At 42.6% G+C, this 19,605-nt stretch overlaps 1 protein-coding gene across 1 annotated transcript; it reads left to right on the top strand.

Annotated features, from left to right (window-relative positions):
• The first annotated feature begins 2,051 nt into the window (after positions 1 to 2,051).
• Positions 2,052 to 19,581, top strand: bmerb1 (bMERB domain containing 1). The gene is made up of 6 exons (XM_080463535.1): positions 2,052 to 2,346; positions 9,036 to 9,156; positions 12,457 to 12,530; positions 14,795 to 14,909; positions 16,605 to 16,687; positions 16,765 to 19,581. The coding sequence occupies exons 1-6, from the start codon at positions 2,055 to 2,057 to the stop codon at positions 16,881 to 16,883; spliced, it is 804 nt and encodes a 267-aa protein (XP_080319661.1). The 5' UTR covers positions 2,052 to 2,054; the 3' UTR covers positions 16,884 to 19,581.
• The last annotated feature ends 24 nt before the right edge of the window (positions 19,582 to 19,605 follow it).

Below are 19,605 nucleotides of genomic sequence, written 5' to 3'. Positions count from 1 at the left end.
AAGCTGCTTCTAAAAGTGTAACAGCGCTCTGATATACTGCAAACATCTGTCTTATCCAGAACCACATGTACGCTCCAGGGACAGGTAGACGGTGCAAGCACGCACGCATGCCTGCACGCACGCACACCGCGGGGCAATTTATACTCTTACATTTAAAGTAATCTACAACTACTGCACCACTGTGGCCAACCATGTAAAAGGAGAAAAAAAATGTCACTGAAAAACAAAATAATTTAAATTTTTAAAAAAAGGACATTGAATGATGTGTATGGTTGATTAAACCAGTGTAATCTTAGCTGTGTGTATACGTCAAAGTAAAAAATTAAATCCAAAATTAAATATCAAGAGGAGAGCAATAGTTATTTACCACCTGTTTACAACGTAAACCCTGTTTATTATTTTTCTTCTTCTTTTTTTTTGCCTATCTTGCATTGTGCCTATTTCATATTACTTTTCTATTTTATTTGACATTTTACTTCTATTTTATTCTATTTTATTCATTACTATTTATGTTCTCGGTGTTGACCGAGCCTTGGGAACTTGGGAAATGTAGTGAGCAGAAAGAGCTGATAAGATTGTTTTTCTACTATTCACAATCAATTGAGGGACTTAAGGTGCTAAAAGAATTTAGGTTTCCTTTGTATTTTGGTACGTTTTTTTCATGCAGCCAGACACCCTAACTTTTGTTTCATCTGCCACAGTTGCGGTCCATCCCTCCGTCTATTTTCTCTACACTTGATGCATCTCATCGTCTCGGAGATCGTCTCACACTGGGGTGGAGGCAGGTTACACCCGTGGACAGGTTGCCAATTTATCACAGGGCAAAGACACGGAGACAAAAAACAAAACAAACATATTCAAGCCTCAGGGTGATTTAGAAGCACCAATTAACCTCAAGAATAGTTTTGAGACCGTGGGTGGAAAGCACCATCAAAAAGGGCACACACAGAGTAACTATACAAACTCAACACAGAAAGGAGTGCTGATCGCTACACCACCACACCACCACACCACCAGCTCCGAGGAATAATTGGGGACAGGATGGTGTCAGGATGGTGTGATGGTTGGCATGTCCCCCAGTCAAGCCCCAGTTTCAGGTTTGTTTGCATGTTGTCCTGGTGGAACCCGGTTTCCTCCAGCAGTCCAGAAACGTACTTTCAAGGCTGACTGTTTACTCTTAATTAGACTTAGATGTGAGTGTCTGTCTCTCTGGCTCTAGTCCTGAGTGTCGCCAAGGTGTGTAGATGTAGTGATGTGTCAGGATTGTTAATATTCTATTCAATACAGTTTAATGTCGCTTATATAACACCACATACAACAGTCATCTCAACGCACTCCTACAAAGAAAAACTAACAATTCCACAAGTAGCAGGAGACAAGAAAACTAGCTTTCTCATTGCTCAAAGCCATGCTGTTAGGGTGAATTTATTAAAATACATAATGCAACTGAAACAGGAGAACTCTTATGGACATTTCACTGTATTTTGAATCAGAAAATTTCCCTAAAATTGGCTGTATGTTGAGAATTTAGTCATTTTTAGTAGTTCAGTTTTGTGAAAATATAGATATTTCCATGACATATATGCTGCCTAACAACAAATACAAATGTAAAGTTTTAATAAAAATGTTTTTATGGTAATCTTTTTAGCAGTCTGGTCCACTCAAGATGCAATTGGACTGAATGTGGCCCCTGAACTGAAATGTGTTTGACAGCCCTAATGTAGAGGGATATGTTTTCAGCCCAATGTTAACAGTAGAGACTGTGTTTGCCTCTGTAACTGAAACTAAAAGCTGGTTTCACATGATTGGAGTCTGATAGCTGAAAACTGTAGTTTTAGAAAACCTCTGAATCTCCAGTCACATTCACTATAAAACACGCATCCAGGCAGGACTTAGACAAATGTTTAGATTCACACCCAAAAAAATCATTCTAGGACAAAGTATATAGTGAAAACTTTGACGCTGCTGTGCGCCTATTGTTTTATTTTATTTTTACCCGGAGTCGGTGCCAGTGGGAGTCTCCCGTGCGCTCCCCTCCCTGCACCGCACTGCGCATGCGCCCTGCATCCTCTGCTTCGCATCCTTTCACGTCGATGGACTTGAAAAGCTCGAATAAAGATGCTCACCGTCTCGGCTCGCTGGAGACGTGTCACCGGGTGAAGCCGACCTACCTGGAGGGCGTCACGCAGAGGACACGCGAGGACTTCGCCAAGGGACGACCTCTCTTCGCGGTGTGCGCGCGCGGGGACTCATCCGACATGGAGCTGAAGAAATCCTTCTCGGACACGGAGCGCGCGCTCCGGAGCTACGGCGCGGTGTCGGAAACGGCGTGGACGACGGACAAAGGTGAGCTTCCGTATATAGTTAAAACCTGTGATAATCCATAACCGCCTCATACCCTCCCACCTTGGTTTTGTTTCCCTGTGCGGCGCTGAAGGGGTTAACGCGTGACTCACAAAAGCTTCGGGTTGTCTGAGTCTCAGCAGCGCTGCTCCGGTGCAGAGAGGCCCGTTACTTCCCCTCCACGCGCACCGGGGGGAGGCTGCTGGCTGCTGCACGATTTGTGAATGAATGTCAAGAAGCATCCGTGAAAATACAACCGATTTGATTAGTTCACTCACTGTTCAACCTGCACACACACACACACACACACACACACACACACACACACACACACACACACACACACACACACACACACACACACACACACACACACACACGCACGCACACACACGCACACACACACACACACTATCAGGATTCATTTAGGTTTGCAAAATTCAGTGCCTGAAGAAAGTTTTTAAACAATATTAAAGTGCAAATCTGAACTTTTCCCCTGTGCATCAGCTTCACATTGTGCAGGTATGACTCATAAGGAGGGCGCAGTCTAATTCCTGCACAATAACAGCTGTAAACCTGCAGCACTGCAAACTGCTGCTGCAGAAATGTCATCAATTTGAGCTTCTCAAAACAGTTTGTGTCACCTAAAACAAAAATAATCCTGAAATTTTTTTCTTTCATCTATTAGATTTGTCCCACTGATTAATCCACATATTTTTTAACTCCCTGATTTATTTGATTTATCATATATTTGAAAGCAAATTAGGAAATTAATAAATGCTTCATCTGGTATGACAGAATCCTGCAAATCCTCGAAATTACTTGCATTTTTCTTCTTTTTGTAGTTTGAAATATTAAAACTGCATTAACATGTAACTTTAAAAAGGCATTTTCTCATGAAACTACAATAATGTTGGATGTTACTGCAGTACTATAAAACTATAATACAAGGAAGTATAATGCAATTGTAATACGTCATCACTACATTGTTATATTTAATGAATTTCTTTTGAATTCTTTCAAAAGTAAATTATTAATACCCCGAAGTACTGCCTGAAAACGGATCACAAAGCCGATGCAGTTGGGGTTTTTTTTTACACCGTATTGCGTGTTTCTGTCAGTTGATCTGAAGTGATGACGAGCGATGAGTGACGCATGTGTTGACAGAAGCGACAAACAACGAGGAGACGCAGTTTCAAATGTGTCCCACTTGGTATCACTGACAATAACTCATCATCAGGGGGAGCAGGGCGTGAAGAAACTTCCAGATTAAGTCTTGAGACGCAGAAAAAATGTTGTGGATATTTTTAGCCACCGATTCAGTCCTTGGTCTCTCCCTCTCCCTCTCTCTCCCTCTCTCTCTCTCTCTCTCTCTCTCCCCCCTGTGAATACATACAAACCTACCATGAGAAAACAAGAGGAGGTGAAGCAGCAGAGTCGCCTCCCTGCAGGTTTATGTATTTTTGTTCGTGTTTGTTCTCGGCCGTCTGGACGGGGGTGCGGTCCGGCAGCGAGCGGAGGGGATCCAGTGTGACTGCAGGATGTGTCTGCATACAGATTCTGACATTTCCCTGTCGTCAAACCCCATGTGGGCTTCTGCACCAAGCAGCATCCAGGCTCTACAAGCTGTTTAACGCTCATTAAATCATAATCCTGAAGTACGGCGATGAGCCAGCTCGCTTTAATGAAAGAGGGGTAATTCCAGTTCACTAACGATGCGAGGAGACCGGTTCACATCTGCAGGCGACGCGAGCGGCGAATGTCGGCCTCAGGCTCTGCTCTTAGCCTGACCTGTCCCTGGTGGACGGGCCACTTTTAATTAGGACGCATCTAAGCTCCTTGTTCACTGTAATGTTTTTCGGGTGCTGAGTGCGCGTGATGAGAGGGAGCCGTTAAGACCTCATTAAGCTGGCACCTTGCCACCTCTAATGGTCCGGACTCAGTGCAGCGTGGTGATATTGATGACGAGCACGTGGCTGCGAGTGAGAGGAAAGTGTGGCGAGCGGCCCAGAGAACGGGCTGGAAAGACACACGGAGACAAACGTTTGGTAAACTTTCAGTCTTGCTGTGTTGCAGCCCACTTTGGTTCAGCAGCCGTTGTCAGCCAGGCGGGTTCGGGCGATGATTCAACATTGAGCACGGCGACGCAAACAAACCCGGCTCCCCTGTGCAGACTCCTGTCTGCTGTGGTGAGTCAGCGCCGGCCTCAGCCAGCGTCCACGGGAAGGGAGCTCAGACACACACTGCAGTTTGAGTTACTGCAGGAGGACGAAGAGCCGCTCCTCTCATGTCACACATCAGATTCCACGAGTTAGGATTAAGGATGCAAATGATCCGTGTGTTCCAGGCGCATGAATGCTGGGGTCCATCCACATGCACGTCAGGAAATGAACACACGTTATGATTACAGACACTGATGTGTAAATACTATTAGTGCGTCTAAGTTATCTTTAGGAGAAACTATTTGATTCTAGTCTCACAAATGAGAACAGCTGCTGTCTTGCAGTTCATCCCAGACGTTGAACAAACTCAACGAGCAAGATTAGACAAATTAGATGGAAGTTGCAATGACTTGTCGCAGCAATCAAACACTACGTAAATGTTTGTTGTTTTTTTTTTAACTATGTAGTCTGAAGTCATAAAAAAAACATCCAACATATTTTAATCAGAATTTCATTTTGCTCTAATGAATCTTTAGGTGTTATGAGCTGGATCAAAAAAAAAAAAAAGAAAAGCCGACAAGCAATACTTCTCATTCGACATCCTTGTTTATTAGCTCCATAAACTCTGCTGTGTTTTCCTGTGTTTCTGCTGACATGATGCATTTTAATGGTCACCGTCTTTGTGAACTGCTGCCACCTGGCAGGCCGTGTACAGAAGCATGAAAATGCAAACTCAGACACAGTTTCTCTTCCCACGGCCATCGATACTCGGACACAGACAGGCGTGTTCAATACTCCCACCTTGTTTTTCAATAGCTTTCCTTTCATATACTTACATCACATACTAGGATCATTTCTTTACTTTAGATAAAGTTCTATTTCACTTGTTTAAATTCTCTTTCACGTCTTGTTTTCTGATATTGTTTGAATGCATCACTGAGTTGGTGAACACAGCTTGACCATAGCCTCAGTTCGAGTCTGGACTTGGTGGTCTACATGTGTAGATTCTGCGTGTTCTCCTAGAGTTTTGTCAGGGTATTCTAGCTTCCTCCAATAGTCCAAACAGATCCATTAGAGCAGGGGTGTGAAACATAAGGCCCGTGGGCCCAAAAGACGTCCCACAAGACGCCAGCCCATGAACCCTTTGAGCAAATGGTGAAAATTGCAATGAGGCATTGAATTTTCAACAGAGTTTTCTTAAGAATAGTGGACAAAATGCAACGCTGGACATCTCCCTGTAATATGCATCATTAAAATTGGCTACATGTTGAGATTCCAGTAATTCTTTGAATTTTTTTTTTTCAAATCTAGAATTTTTCACAACGCAAAAATACCACATAAAACTTTAGAGTGTAAGTTTAAAGATTATTATGGCAATATTTTAATGGTCCGTCCCACTGCAGATGGACTGTATGTGGCCCCTGAACTGAAATGAGTTTGACGCCTCTGATTTTGAAGTTAACTCTAAATCACCCGTCATGCGGGATTGGGTCCAACCGTCTGCAACTGTACATGGGATAAAACAGAAAAGAAGATGGATGTAACATACTCCAGATGTCAACTGATTTAGTTGTTTTTATACAGAATGACATGAGAGGTTTTCTGTTTTCAGATGATTGAAGTTGAAAGTAAGTGAATTTTGGTTTTGTAAAGCAGATTAAGAGCCGGAGAGTTCCCAAATGTAGTATGAAAAGTGAGCGTGGCTATACAGTATTGGTAGTATACTCTTCTGAAGGGGCTTGTGAGTGGAACTTTAGAGGTGACAATAGTTTGACTTCCAAACCTCCTTCATTAGAGTCTTTCCACATTGTTAACAAATCTGAGATGCTTTAAAGTTGACGCAGGCGCTCTGCTCTGAGGAGGAAACCCGGCCACCCCTCCACCAAACACTTTACTTCCACGGCCGCACATTTAATGGAGCACATCTGTCTTCAGTTAATCGTCCTGCGACAAGAACACTTCCTGTCCTCGCAGCTGCAGCAGCTGCTATGGTCGCTGCATTGATCAGTGCAATTAGAGGCTGGTCAGTGTGGCTTCTGGCTGCTGTGCTTTATTGGCAGATATGGAGTTGTGGGATCAGAAAGAAGAAAAAAAAAAACCCCAATGAGAACAAAGCCACAGCTGGTGATTGACGTTTTTTTTTTTTTTTTTTAATGTTTTCTTCCTCAATGTCAAGAGATGATCTCGGTCTCTTTGCTTCATACTTCATGAGCTTCTCGTCGTCATTTGTGCCTTTAAATCCTAAATCGCGTCTCTTAATCACACAAGCTGCTTTCTTCCCAAACATCACGCTCTTGGCTGCCGTGAGATGACACGTCACGTTGAGGCGAGGCGAGAAGCCTATCTGCCAAGAAGCCGACGCTCTCAGAAAAGTTTGCGAAGGAACAAAAAACTCCGCTCCTTAATGCAACTGTCACCGGGAATCAAAAGAGCGACGGCTCACAATTTAGATCTTAAATTAGATGTGGGCGTTGTGCTGCAATCATAGCAAGTCTAGTTTTTTTTCCTTTTGAAATATAAACCACTGAGTAGGCTTCACAGACTGTGAAGGAGGACGGGTTAGATTCCCACTGTACACAACAAATACTCACCATTCGCTGTTTATAGTTTTTTAGGAACATTGAATTGAGACCTAAAACCGACACATCTCATCCTTGCTAAGATATAAGATATCCCTTTATTTATCCCACATGTGGAGAAATTTGCAGTGGTACAGCAGGGTAGTACAGAGAAAGATGCACACATAGCAGGAACTAAAAAAAAGCAGATAAAAATACAATATAATAGAAAAATATGCACACGGTGCCTATAAGTGTGGACATGTACAGAATATGGGGTGGATGTTTTGCACAAAAAAGCAGGTAAAAATACACTATAATAGAAGAATATGCACACGGTTCCTGTGGACAATATTAGAAGTTTAGAAGAGCAGTTGACTTCGAACACTGTGTTGTACACTCTGAGTTTTAAATTGTCACAATTGTATTTGGTTTATTCTGCAATTACAAAAATGCACTGTCATAAACACTTAAATACAACAATGACTGTGAAGGTTTGTGTTTCTGGATGATGCCGCATTGATAAATATCCTGCAACTATTGGAGAAAATTTGCAATTATTGATGTTGGCTCTCTATAATATATAATGATAACACTGTTGACGGTTGATGCTAAATACAGAAAAGTAAACTATTGATTAAGTTGATGCTTCTTCCTCCTTGTCGATCATGAAAAACAATATTAGCAAGTAGGGATGCCCTGATCCGATCGGTAGATATCGGATCGGGGCCGATATTAGTGATTTGTGTGTGATCGGGGATCGGCAAATCCAACCGATCACCCTGCCGATCTAAAAAATAAAATAAAATAAAAAATGCGGTCCGCAACGTATATATAGTGGTTTATGTGTTTATGTGCAGAAGTCTACGTCTAAATTTCTATGTGGTCTGTCTTCATCTGCTTTTTTATTGTGTTTGGTGAGTCACAGCGCCCCTAAAGGCCTGGCATGTGTACTACATGCCCTGAAGCCTCGTGTAGAGCCGTGTTCACAGTGAGGTGTGGACGGTTTTTTTGGGAGAAGGCCAGGAAGGAAAAAGATTGTTTTTTTCGTCGTGTGGATGTACCCTCAGTTTACAACAACAACAACTAAAGAGAAAGAGAAGAATTTTGATTCAATAAGTGAGTTTTACAATAATTTCTAGCTAAACAAAGCTTCTGCCAATAGTGCTTTTAGCTTCAGACATCTTAGTCGCTCCAAAAATAGACTATTGAGTATATTTGCAATAGCAATGTGAGTATCGGATCGGGAAAGTATCGGTATCGGCCGATACTCAATTCTGAAAAATCGGATCGGTATCGGGGGCAAAAAAGTGTGATCGGGACATCCCTATTAGCAAGTATCAAAGACAGATTACCTTATCTGTTCTACATTTGTTTAATTTCTTTAAATGTTCAAAATATATAATCAGTCAATCAACAGCCTCTGCTCTAAGGGCAGGGACACACTCATGTAGGTGGCCAGATGTATATTACATTTTGAAAAAACTCCCTGTGCTTCCTCCAAAAATACAGAGCACAGATCAGTGTCTACTGTCTACACACACATACACACTCATATCCTCAATAACATCAACCTCTAACATGACTCTCTGTAGATTTCTTGAGATTGTATTTACTTGTACAAGATATGGCTGATTAACAACCAAACTTGTGATCATTAGGACAATCGTGCACTTTAAAATATATTGTTAAAAAAAAAAAGAAAAGGCCCTTTACCTATGTCTCCTGAGTAAGCACTTTAATATTTGCACTTTATGGTAGGTTTTTAGGAAGAATTATTTGATCATCTTTGTTTTACCATATTGTTTTTATATGTTTGTAACCTTGTATGGATTTATGTTGGACAACGGATGGAAACATAAGGACCGTGGACCAAAACCGGCCCAGGACCCCGCCACTCTGACACGTTTCCCAGCTGCTGTGTAGCTGCTGAAGCTTTCTAACAGGCTGACCCTCCGTCTCTTTGTCTCAGGTCACTCTGACGTGTCCATGGCGGAGAGCACCATGTCCCCGGAGGCGATCGAGGTGGAGATGACTCGTATTCAGCGCCTGCGGGAGGTCCTGGTGCGCAGGGAGTCTGAGCTCCGCTTCATGTGAGTGTCAAACAGAGTGTGAAGTAACGGCGAGCGGCGTCGTGACGGCTCCCGTCGCTGTCGTCGAGCAGATGCCGAGAGATCCACCTTGTTGCCACGAACACGGCGGCGTGGTATTTCGTTGAGACGGACAGTTAGCAGTCGGAGACCGGTGACGGCTGGCAGAAGCTTTAGCTGCGTGTCCTCGACCATTCAGAGGTGGACACGCCAATAACAGCTGAGTGAGTGGGCGTGTTGAACCCACCGGCTCCTCGTCCACTTCCACTTGGAGGATTATGGATCAGTGTTCAGTTTCAGACATTTTATTTGTACCTGCTGCTGTTTGCGCTCCTCTGCTGCACAACCACCACTTTATTTGGGTACTTTTCCCCAACTTGTTTACATTTTAACACAAGAGTCTGGAGATATTTCTGCACAATTGCAAACATTTCCAGCACTGATTCAAACCTGCTTCATTAAATCTGAATGAAATGAGTGGATCATAATCAAGCTTCTGTGGAGGTGGAGAACGATGAAAATGGTTTGTGAAATAACACAAAGAGTTCGCATTCATTTATCCAGAGAATCGGCTGACCCTCAGGGTGATACCGGACAGCTTTACAGTCCATCACGGGATTAATGCAGAAAGACACAGAGTCAGTAATAAAACCTTTATTGTGGAAGGAAGCGTGAGAAGTGAGATAACAGGAGGCCGAGAGGTGAACCCGTATCTTCTTGCTCCGAGAGTGAAATCTACTGTTCCATTGTGCTTCCCCTCTCTTTGTGCTTTTCATGATGTAAAAAGAGAAAACAACAACGTTCCCATTGTCGTCTCAGAAACAGCCATTAAATGTCTCTCTCCAAGAGCTAATTATCGTCCTTTCATACAAGTCATGTTTACACACCAATCACAACATGGTTCAGCCAACAATCTAAAAAGGGAAATCTCCCTTTTAGTAGCAGGAACTCTTTTATGTCTCTTTATCTACATTTGAACTTTCTGATTTTCATAAAAAAAAAATAAAAAATCAATATCTTATTAGATTTTAGCACGATTACTTGTACTGCTGCATTCAAACACGCACAGCAAAACTACCTGTGTTAATTTAACACCCGTATTGTTAAATTTAACACCACTAAGTTGTCCACATGTGTCCACACTGGCTGGTGTTAAAGTAACATTCTGTAAAGTGTTAAAGAATTGACACCCATTGTTTTTACTTGACACCCGTTGCTGGTAATGTTCAGTGCTTCTGGGTGTCACACTAATATTACAGGAGTGCTGGGATTAAAACGCAATGTTCAAAATAACACCAGCATAGTATTATCCTGACAAGATATCTTGTTGGAAAAGTTCTTAACTGGGACACTGACAGGCGTTAATATCTGAACCTGTGTGAGCCAATAGCACCAACCACTGCTCCACTGTGGAAGACTTTCTCCATCATGCTTTCAGACTGACAACAAAGAACTATTCTATTGTATTCTATTCTATAATTCCGTCCGCCGAGTGAAAAGAAAAATGGCGCTGGCAGAAAAGATTCTCATTTCGCAGCCATGACGTGGAGGCGTGGCTTATTTTGACACCAGCTAATCAACACTGTTTGACAACATGTTAAAGAAAATAACACCATTAATGTTATTTTAAAGCTGTGTGGCGTTAAAGTAACACCAACACTGTTTATTTAACACTGACACCAAACTTTTAACGCTGTGTACACCCTGCCACTTCTGTACTTCTACCACAAGGATAAATTATGCAGCTTGGGTACTTTTTTTCTTAGTTTTTTCCACCCACACAATGAGCCATTTCTTGTGCAGTCAATATTAAAAAATATATATTTAAAAAAAAAAGGGGGGGGGGGGCAGCAGCGGATAAAGAAATAGCACAAGCGGGAGCTGTTGTGTGTACTATATAAATTGTTGAATACAAAGAAAATATTTGAATATAGGGTGTTAATACGGCCAGAAGAGAATCCCAATTGATATATTTATTTGTCAATTAAAAAGCTTTAACAAGACATTTAAAAGGAAGAGTTTCCACACACTGATTGGAGTTTGTATTGTTCTTACAACATTTGAGTTTGAGACTCCTGGTCTATGTCGTTTTAGGGTCTAATCTGAGATTGAAAACTTTTTATACGTCGCATGTTGTACAAGGGGCAGCCTGTGTTTTAAGACGAGTGATACTTTCACTAAACTCGCTGTCTGTTACTGCAAAGACCGACTTTGTGTTTCGCGGCTGTTGCGTCAGAGTTTATCCAAACATCGCTTGCAGAATCTGTTCCTGCTTAAATTTATAGTTTGGAAAAGAAAAATCTAAAGATGGTAATAGTGTGTGTGTGTGTGTGTGTGTGTGTGTGTGTGTGTGTGTGTGTGTGTGTGTGTGTGTGTGTGTGTGTGTGTGTGTGTGTGGAGAAGCTGCCGGAATACACAGATAGCATTGAAAGAGTAAAACAAAGAAGGAAAACAAAGAGGAAGGAGAGAAAAAGGCAGTGAAAAACAGCAACGGGGATGAAGAGGAGGAGGAAGGGTAAGAGGGAGTAAAGGAGAAGGATGAGGAGGAGAGGGAAAAGAAAGAGGAAAAAACTGGAGGAAGAGGAGGAGAAGAAAGAAAGAGAAAAATGAGAAGGAGGAGAAGAATGAGGAGGAGGAGGAGGAGGAACAGGAGGAGGGAGGCCATGGATGAGTCATCGGCTTGAACTATCACAAAGAGAATTAAATCTGTGAAAGCTGTCACTGCTTCACACACAGAGAGAGAGAGAGAGAGAGAGCGAGAGAGCGAGAGAGAGAGAGAGAAATGTTAAGGATGAGTAGGATTGATTTTCGCTGCATGTTTTCCATGTGCGCACACACACCCACACACACACACACACACACACACACACACACACACACACACACACACACACACACACACACACACACACACACACACACACACACACACCTGACGTGTGGCAGCGTCCTGCTGCTGTGAAATCTTAACCACAAGTACAAAAAGAGAGTTTAGTTCAACAACATGAAGAAGAATTGGATCAGTTAAGACACGAACAGTTTGTGTTCAAGTCAACAGGCTGAGTTAATTCTTAATTATTCAGAATAAATACTGAACGTTCGCGCCGCCCTGCTGCGCTTCGTCTCCCAGATCAAACATAAATAACGTGGAGCCTGTCAGATTGGAACCGCTCAGTTTTCAGGGCTCATAATTCAGAATAAGTCTGTCCAACATCATTTCAATCAGATTAGCAAAGTGGAAGCCGCTTAATAATATCAGTTGTCTTTCAGTCTTTTTTACTGTGTTTTCCTCTTTCTTTCCAGGATGGACGACATCCAGCTCTGCAAAGACATCATGAGTTTAAAGCAGGAGCTACGGCAGATTGTTTCTGTCCCAGGTGCAAAACACACACGCACGCACGCACGCACGCACGCACACACACACACACACGCACACACACATATTCACAAACAAGCAGCACAGAGAGCTGTGAGCCGTTCAGAGATATAAAAAGCTCTGAATTGATCACCAGCGTACCAAACTGTCCACGTTTGGACTGAACCTAAAATAGAAAGAGGTTTCTGTCCGCAGAATCCCACAAACCTCTGCAAGCAACGCAGTGAATTATGGGTAGTGTCGTTACTCTAAACTGTGTGGGGATTGGTCGTAAGTCTCAGGGACGTGCCGGAGTTATGAGGGAGGGATTAATCACACAAACCGCCATTCATCACCACAGTGAAGCCACGATGACAGTGAAGGCGTGACCAGCTGAGCAGCACATCACAGGCAGACAGTCCACAATCAAATCCAGCTGCTGGCTTTAGTTTTGGGATTTTGTGGCACAACAAACGCAATCAGGCAGATTAGATTAGTATCAGTTTATTAGTATTAGTATATATATATAGTATCAGCATTAAGGATTAGTACTGGTGTTGTCTCAAACCCAGAAGCACACACATGAAAAGTCCATTGAGACCGACAGCGCGCGCGCACGCACGCACGCACGCACGCGCGCACGCACGCACGCACGCACGCACGCACGCACGCACGCACGCACACACACACACACACACACACACACACACACACACACACACACACACACACACACACACACACACACACACCTCCTCGTGTGTGTGTGTGTGTGTGTGTGTGTGTGTGTGTGTGTGTGTGTGTGTGTGTGTGTGTGCAGGAGGGGTTGGTGTCATGTTCAAGGATGCACACCCAGCAGTGACCGGTCAAACAAGGTTATTTTAACCACTTGAAGCCATAACATAACCGTATACAGTATATATACACAACAGCAACAGCTGGAAATCCAGCAGTGCAGGATGAAACAACATTTTGCTTCTTTTTGCTGCCGTCGTTTTCCTACCAAGGAATTTACGATGACATGATCTGCAGCTGGTTTGTTGCTGGTTTGATTTAAAGTGTCTTGATCCTGATTCTCTCAGCAGATCGCCGAACAAATGGCATTAAAATAATTTCAATCTAACCCATTACTGGGATATAGGTGTACTCATTATTGATGGAGATGATATTATGTTGTATTTCTCACTAATCAATGTATTTATCTTAAAAAAAAAGTGTTTTAAAAGTGTCAGTATCTATTCTTCAATATTGTAATAATGTATTTGAAAAAAAAGTCATATTTATCATTATATCGATTACTCAGTAATGTATTGGTAATCCCATTTGGAGATTTCCTTTTTTAACGAGAGAATTATGACAAATGTGATTTTGTTCATCTTTTTTAATGGTATAATTAATACATAAATGTGCCTGTTTATATTGACCTCAGGGTAAATAAATATCTAATGTATAAATATTCTGTATAAGCCTTTTAAAGGGTTAAATAAGAATTTCCAACAACACTAAAATACAAAGTTCATAAGTTATTAAGGCACTATTTTACTGGTCCCGCCCACTCTAGATGAAATTGGCGGGAATCTGGCTCCTGAGCTAAAATGTGTTTGACACGCCTGCTTTAGAACCCTCCTAAAAAACTGGAGGGGCAAATACTGTTAATTCACTCCCAATGTTTCATTGCCCCCCCCGTTACATGAAAACCCCTCACGGTCACTCAGCAGCCAATCGGGCGTCGTATGTGTGAACGCTGGGGCCTCGGGCATTTCACTCCTTCAGTCCAGGACAACCAGAGTCACAGAGGCCTCCTGCTCCTCCCCTGTGCCTCCGACATTATTTATTTGCCCCTCAGATTGTCCTGCTCCCCCTCCCGGGGGCATACGGTCTGTAGCTGCACTGCTCCTTTTTATTTTAGGAGACGGAGCTGATGTTGGCGGCCATTTTTCAACTCCAGATACACAAGCTGCCTCTGCAGGCGGCCGTGCACGTGTCAGCTCACGTAGTTTACTCTATTTATGTGTTTCTGTTCTCCGGCGTGTGAAGGTTAGGATGTTGAGACAAAGTGTAAAGTCTTTCCCTGCAGCCAAACGGAACGAAAAGAAAGCTCAGCCGGCATTTGCATAATCAAGTCTGGGTCTCATTCGTAATGCATGAGGGGAGAATTTAAGTTGTGTGTGACGTGACTTTGCTTTTAGGTCAAAGCTCATGTGAGGTGTAATTCTAATCTGATCACTCACTTCAGCTTGGTCGAGAATCATCCTTCAGTTTCTGCTGTTGTTCTTTTTCCCCCAGAGAAAGAGAAAAACAAGAAACACAAGCAGCGGGAGGAGGAGCTGATCCTGAAGATTCACAAACTGGTGCAGAAGAGGGATTTCCTGGTGGACGACGCCGAGGTGGAGAGATTAAGGTAAAGCGTGACAGAGAGAGTCGAGTGTCTGTTTGCTCAGTCCTGCTGCACTTTATTCCTTCGCTCGTTGGACGGCGGTCGCCGAGAAGCAGCAGGAAGTGAACTGACTGAAGGTGAAGGACGGGGTCACTTCATTGTGGGAGGGAAGCCGACTGGTGACTGCAGTGAAGGATTTATATTCACCTCAGTCTTTCTGTGCTTTACTTGAGTATTTCTGTTTCCTCCTCCTTTTATTCTTTAAGCTGGCTCCGTGCTTGTTTATTGCAGGATCATTGTAAAGAGTGATCAATTAAAGACTGAAGGTTTACAAAGTTTTATATGAAGTTCAACCTGATTACACGTCATTATTCTCCGTCAATGTTTTGATTTTTTTAGATTTTCAACAAAAATATGAACATTGCATGATAAAAACAGTCATCCTCTTCATCCCTCCAAATTTCACAAATTGTATCCGGGTATTCTCAAAAACGTCCCTCTTCCCTCTCAGTATGTGTGTAATTTGCTCCAGTGGTAATCCAATGTCCAGTACTCGGATCCACGCTGTCTTTCCATTGGCTTGCAACAAACCCATGTCAATAAACAACTGTTTACACTTTAAGTAGTTTACATTTAGAGGATAGAATCCCAAAATGAGGACACCGGATATGATCCATGTGTCTGGAATATTTGGGCTGTATTTCTTCAATCCTACTGGTGTGATGTATATTCTCATTAACTGATTACATGTTATTGTAGTAGTAGTCTTAAAATTATAGTACACAGACTCCAAAGACTCAAACATACAACTATGAACAAATGATAAAAGGACAAATCCAAAACCTCTCACGAAAGCTTCAGGAAGCCTTATAAAGAGAAACACAGAGAAATGAGGCACAATCGGGGACAATCGGGGAGCACGAAGGAGGAGGAGGAGGAGGAGGACGACGAAAAAGACACTGAACACATGAGGAATACACAAGGACGCAAAACTAAAACCAGAAAAAAACCCAAACACATCGAAACACATGAGGGGAAACGAGGCACAGCAGGAAAAAAAAAAGTTCAATCATGATCTCTGTCCTAACGAAAGATTCAGTCAGTATTACATCAAGTATAGTCACATGTGTGCACTTATAGAAGGTTCAAAACGCCTCAAAAAGGCCTTGGTAGTTTTGTTCATCAACTCGAGTAGAAAACTTTAGCTTCCCCTGCCCACACAGTCTCATCCAGAGGCAACCGTCAGTTCGAGAGACAATATGTTTTAATTCCCCAACAAGTTTCTTTGCAGCCGCACAGGTTAGAGACTCAAGTTATTTTAAACTCTTGAATTATTTCCCGCACTGTTGCCGAGTAACAAGAGAAAAGTGTGCTTGTCACATGTTGCCGAGGCCACACGTGCCAACTATTTTTACACTCGCGTCACCGAGTGAAGAAAAGTCTCTAATAAACGATAAATCCACGCCAGTGACATTTCCAATTCATCCATCATCAAAACGTGCAATTAATTGACACTGGCGTGTTTTTGAATTTCAAATCTTCATCTTGCACAGTAACACGTATTCACACAGTTCCTGGCAGCTGCAAACGAGGGAATTGATCAAATCTCTTCTTTAGCGTTGTCCAGTTATGCAGCAGATGGTTTTCTTTCTTTTTTTCTATTAAATGTTACCGTCGAAGCTGTTTCATGGAGAATGTGTTAATGTGACTGTGCTGCAGGGAGCAGGAGGAGGACAAAGAGATGGCCGAGTTCCTCCGGCTGAAGCTGATGCCGCTGGAACAGAAGCTCAAAGTCACACAGCGTGAGTGAGGAGTTCGAAATAACTCAAAGCCGAGACGCACATCTCCGCTTTATCTCACGTGTCCCTTTTCCTTCCAGATCCTCCGAAGCCGAAGAGACAAATCCTGGAGCCGCCTCCGAACAAACCGTCCATCACCAAGTCGGGAGCGGCCATCATTAAGGACTGCTGCGGAGCCACTCAGTGCGCCGTCATGTAACCATCGCGGAGCCCATCAGACTCACGTCACATGAAAACAAAACACCCGTTAGCCAGAGAAACCCTCACTGTCACGTTCCTCCCCGAAACCCAGCACAGAACTGTCCAAAAGCAAAAGTGACTTGCTCTCTAGTTACCGTGAATCCAAACTGTGTTATATTAGTTCAAGTAAATATTTCAGGCGTCGAGACAAATTGACTGATTCACTCATGAAGTCCAGCTGAACTTCTGCAGTAATAATCTTGAAAATTAACGACGCGAAGACGGAGGCAAAGAACTGCCAGCACGCAGACGCTCTGTGGCTAAAGCCAACGTGAGGGGCTCTCAGGAACCGAACAGGAGTTTGGCGAAGTAGTAACGTCAGTTTGGGAAACATTCGGCTCAGTGAGCAGGATGAGGAACGACAGTGTGTCCTGATGAGTTAACTCACAAGATTATTTAAAATGTACACGTTTATTCAAATTTACTCCACGATGAACTCAAAGCTGGTTTCTCTGTCTGACGGGGAAACATCATTTTTCATTTTCTCACGTTTCACGTCGGGTATTTATTCTTCCATTTCAGCCCTGAAACGCCCCCATTTTCACAGCGTTTCTCCCGATGCCTCCAGGTGGTTCCAAACGCCAATAAGTGACTTTCACCAAGTGGTGCGGATCCATGTAAGAAGTCCCTGGCAGCCAGCAGAGCAATATTCTCCAAAAAAACAGCAGTTTGATCCTGCAGAGAAATCCTCCCAAAGCTCACTGGCAACATGCAAAGCTGAACAAAACTAACACACCACTGCAAAACACAGCTGCAATGTCGGGTCATAAAAGGCTCATTCAGTTCAGCCGAACTCAACAGAGGGCGAGGGAAATGTGATCAGCTGCAAAAAAAACACCTCCGATAAACACAAAGATCATTTTCACATAAACTAAAAATACACCGCTGTCATTGGGATGGTTGCAAAAGCTCTGGGAAGAACGTTTTCATCTAAAATTAGTGAACTCACTGCACATGTTCTCAAGCAGAAAGGCAGGTCAGATCAGAAAACTCAGTTGTGTGCGAATGAGAAAAAAAAAAAAGAAGTTCTGCATAAAACGTATGCAAAGATTAAATCCGCTGTCATCACATTCAACGTTCAGCATCTTCTCTTTGGTCTCAGCGTTCAGTTTATGTATGGAACGTGTTGATAGACATCCACTCAGCTTAAAATTAATAAAACCGTTGGGTTTTGATGTAATGTCCCAAATACAAGACAATTATGTTGCAGGAGTGAAGATTCTAGTTAAAACCTGGAAAGAAAAAAAAACTAAACACCAACAACCCTACAAATGAGAGAGAAATTTAAAGAAGCATTCATGCAACAAAAGTAAGAAATAGGCGCAAACTAACTCAGTAAAGCGCTTCAGGTGAGTGTTTGATGAATAATGGTATAGTGCAGGTAGAGGGGACAGAAAACCACAGCTGAGACAGTGAATTAGTGCCATAATAACCTTTAAGTCTGAACTTTGAAGTTTCCCTTTGTTGTGGCGCAGAGTACACGTGAGGGAAATGTCTATATTTTAACAAAAACCAACACAATTACCACTGAAAATGATTCCAATCTCAACATAAAGCAAATTTTAATGAAACCTTCTGGCGGGAAATGCAGTGAAATTAACAAAGGAAACTTGAATATATGCATGTTTTCACAAATCAGTGTTGTGTTTCGTCTGCTGCTCTTTAGAAATTTGTTTAAAGAAAATCGAATAAAAAAAATAAATCATTATTTTCAGTAAAATTTAAAAGCAAGTAGACATACAAGACAAATGGAGAGGAAAAAAAGCTTTAAAATGTCCAAACAGTATCAATCTACAGCAGCCTCTCTCGCCTCGTCAAAAATGAACATTCTAAGCCTTGTCTGATGTTTGAGGGGTAAAACATTGAACGAAATATTAATAAGTGCTCTTAAAAGCAATGATTGATAGTAATGGAGCTTTACTGTTCTGGAGGTGTGGCGTTAATATTAGCAATGAGGCAGCATCTGGAGTGTTTGTTCTTGGGAATAACTCTAGAAATCGACAAGCACCGAATCGACGGTTTTAAATTGGAAAAAAAGAAAATAAATAAACACTGACCAACTCTGAGCCGACCCGAAACGGAGTTCAACCCTTTAGTGCAGAGACGAACCGGCGTGTGGCCTTGTATGACTCACATTCGGAGTGTTTTCAGTGACGTCTTTCACCATTTTAACGCTTGTAAATGCAAACACTTGAGTCGTTCGTCATCGTGCTTGCTCATCCACCCCCCCTCCCCCCCTCCCCCGAAGGACAACACATCAGTGGGTGTACTAACATCATCTCCGTCATCAACTACTGAGAAATAACGGACCGTGGTGGACTCAACTCATTCCCATCGCCAGCAACAGACGGCGACTTGCATCCTCTGAAATTAAGTCTTGCGGTTTTTATGATAAATACCAGGAAATGAATGCAACCCCCCCCCCCCCCCCCCTTGTAAATCCTACGATAGACGGTGCGTGTTTGAGTGTATTTAGGACATTAGTGACTCGTGTCGAAGCGAAAAGTGTTGCTCCTTGTCACTTTACTTCCTTCTGATGACTTAGCGTTGTGTAGTTGTAGTGACTTGACGAAGCTCCTAATGTTTAATATTGAACAAATTATGCAGAAAATAAGCTGAAACTACCTGTACATACATGTTTAAATAAAGAGCATCTTTCAGGAGGGCGCTGTGCTTTTTCT

This window comes from Lipophrys pholis, assembly GCF_963383615.2.
Source record: "Lipophrys pholis genome assembly, chromosome: 5".
Lineage (NCBI taxonomy): Eukaryota > Metazoa > Chordata > Actinopteri > Blenniiformes > Blenniidae > Lipophrys > Lipophrys pholis.
This window is presented reverse-complemented; position numbering and strand designations above follow the sequence as displayed.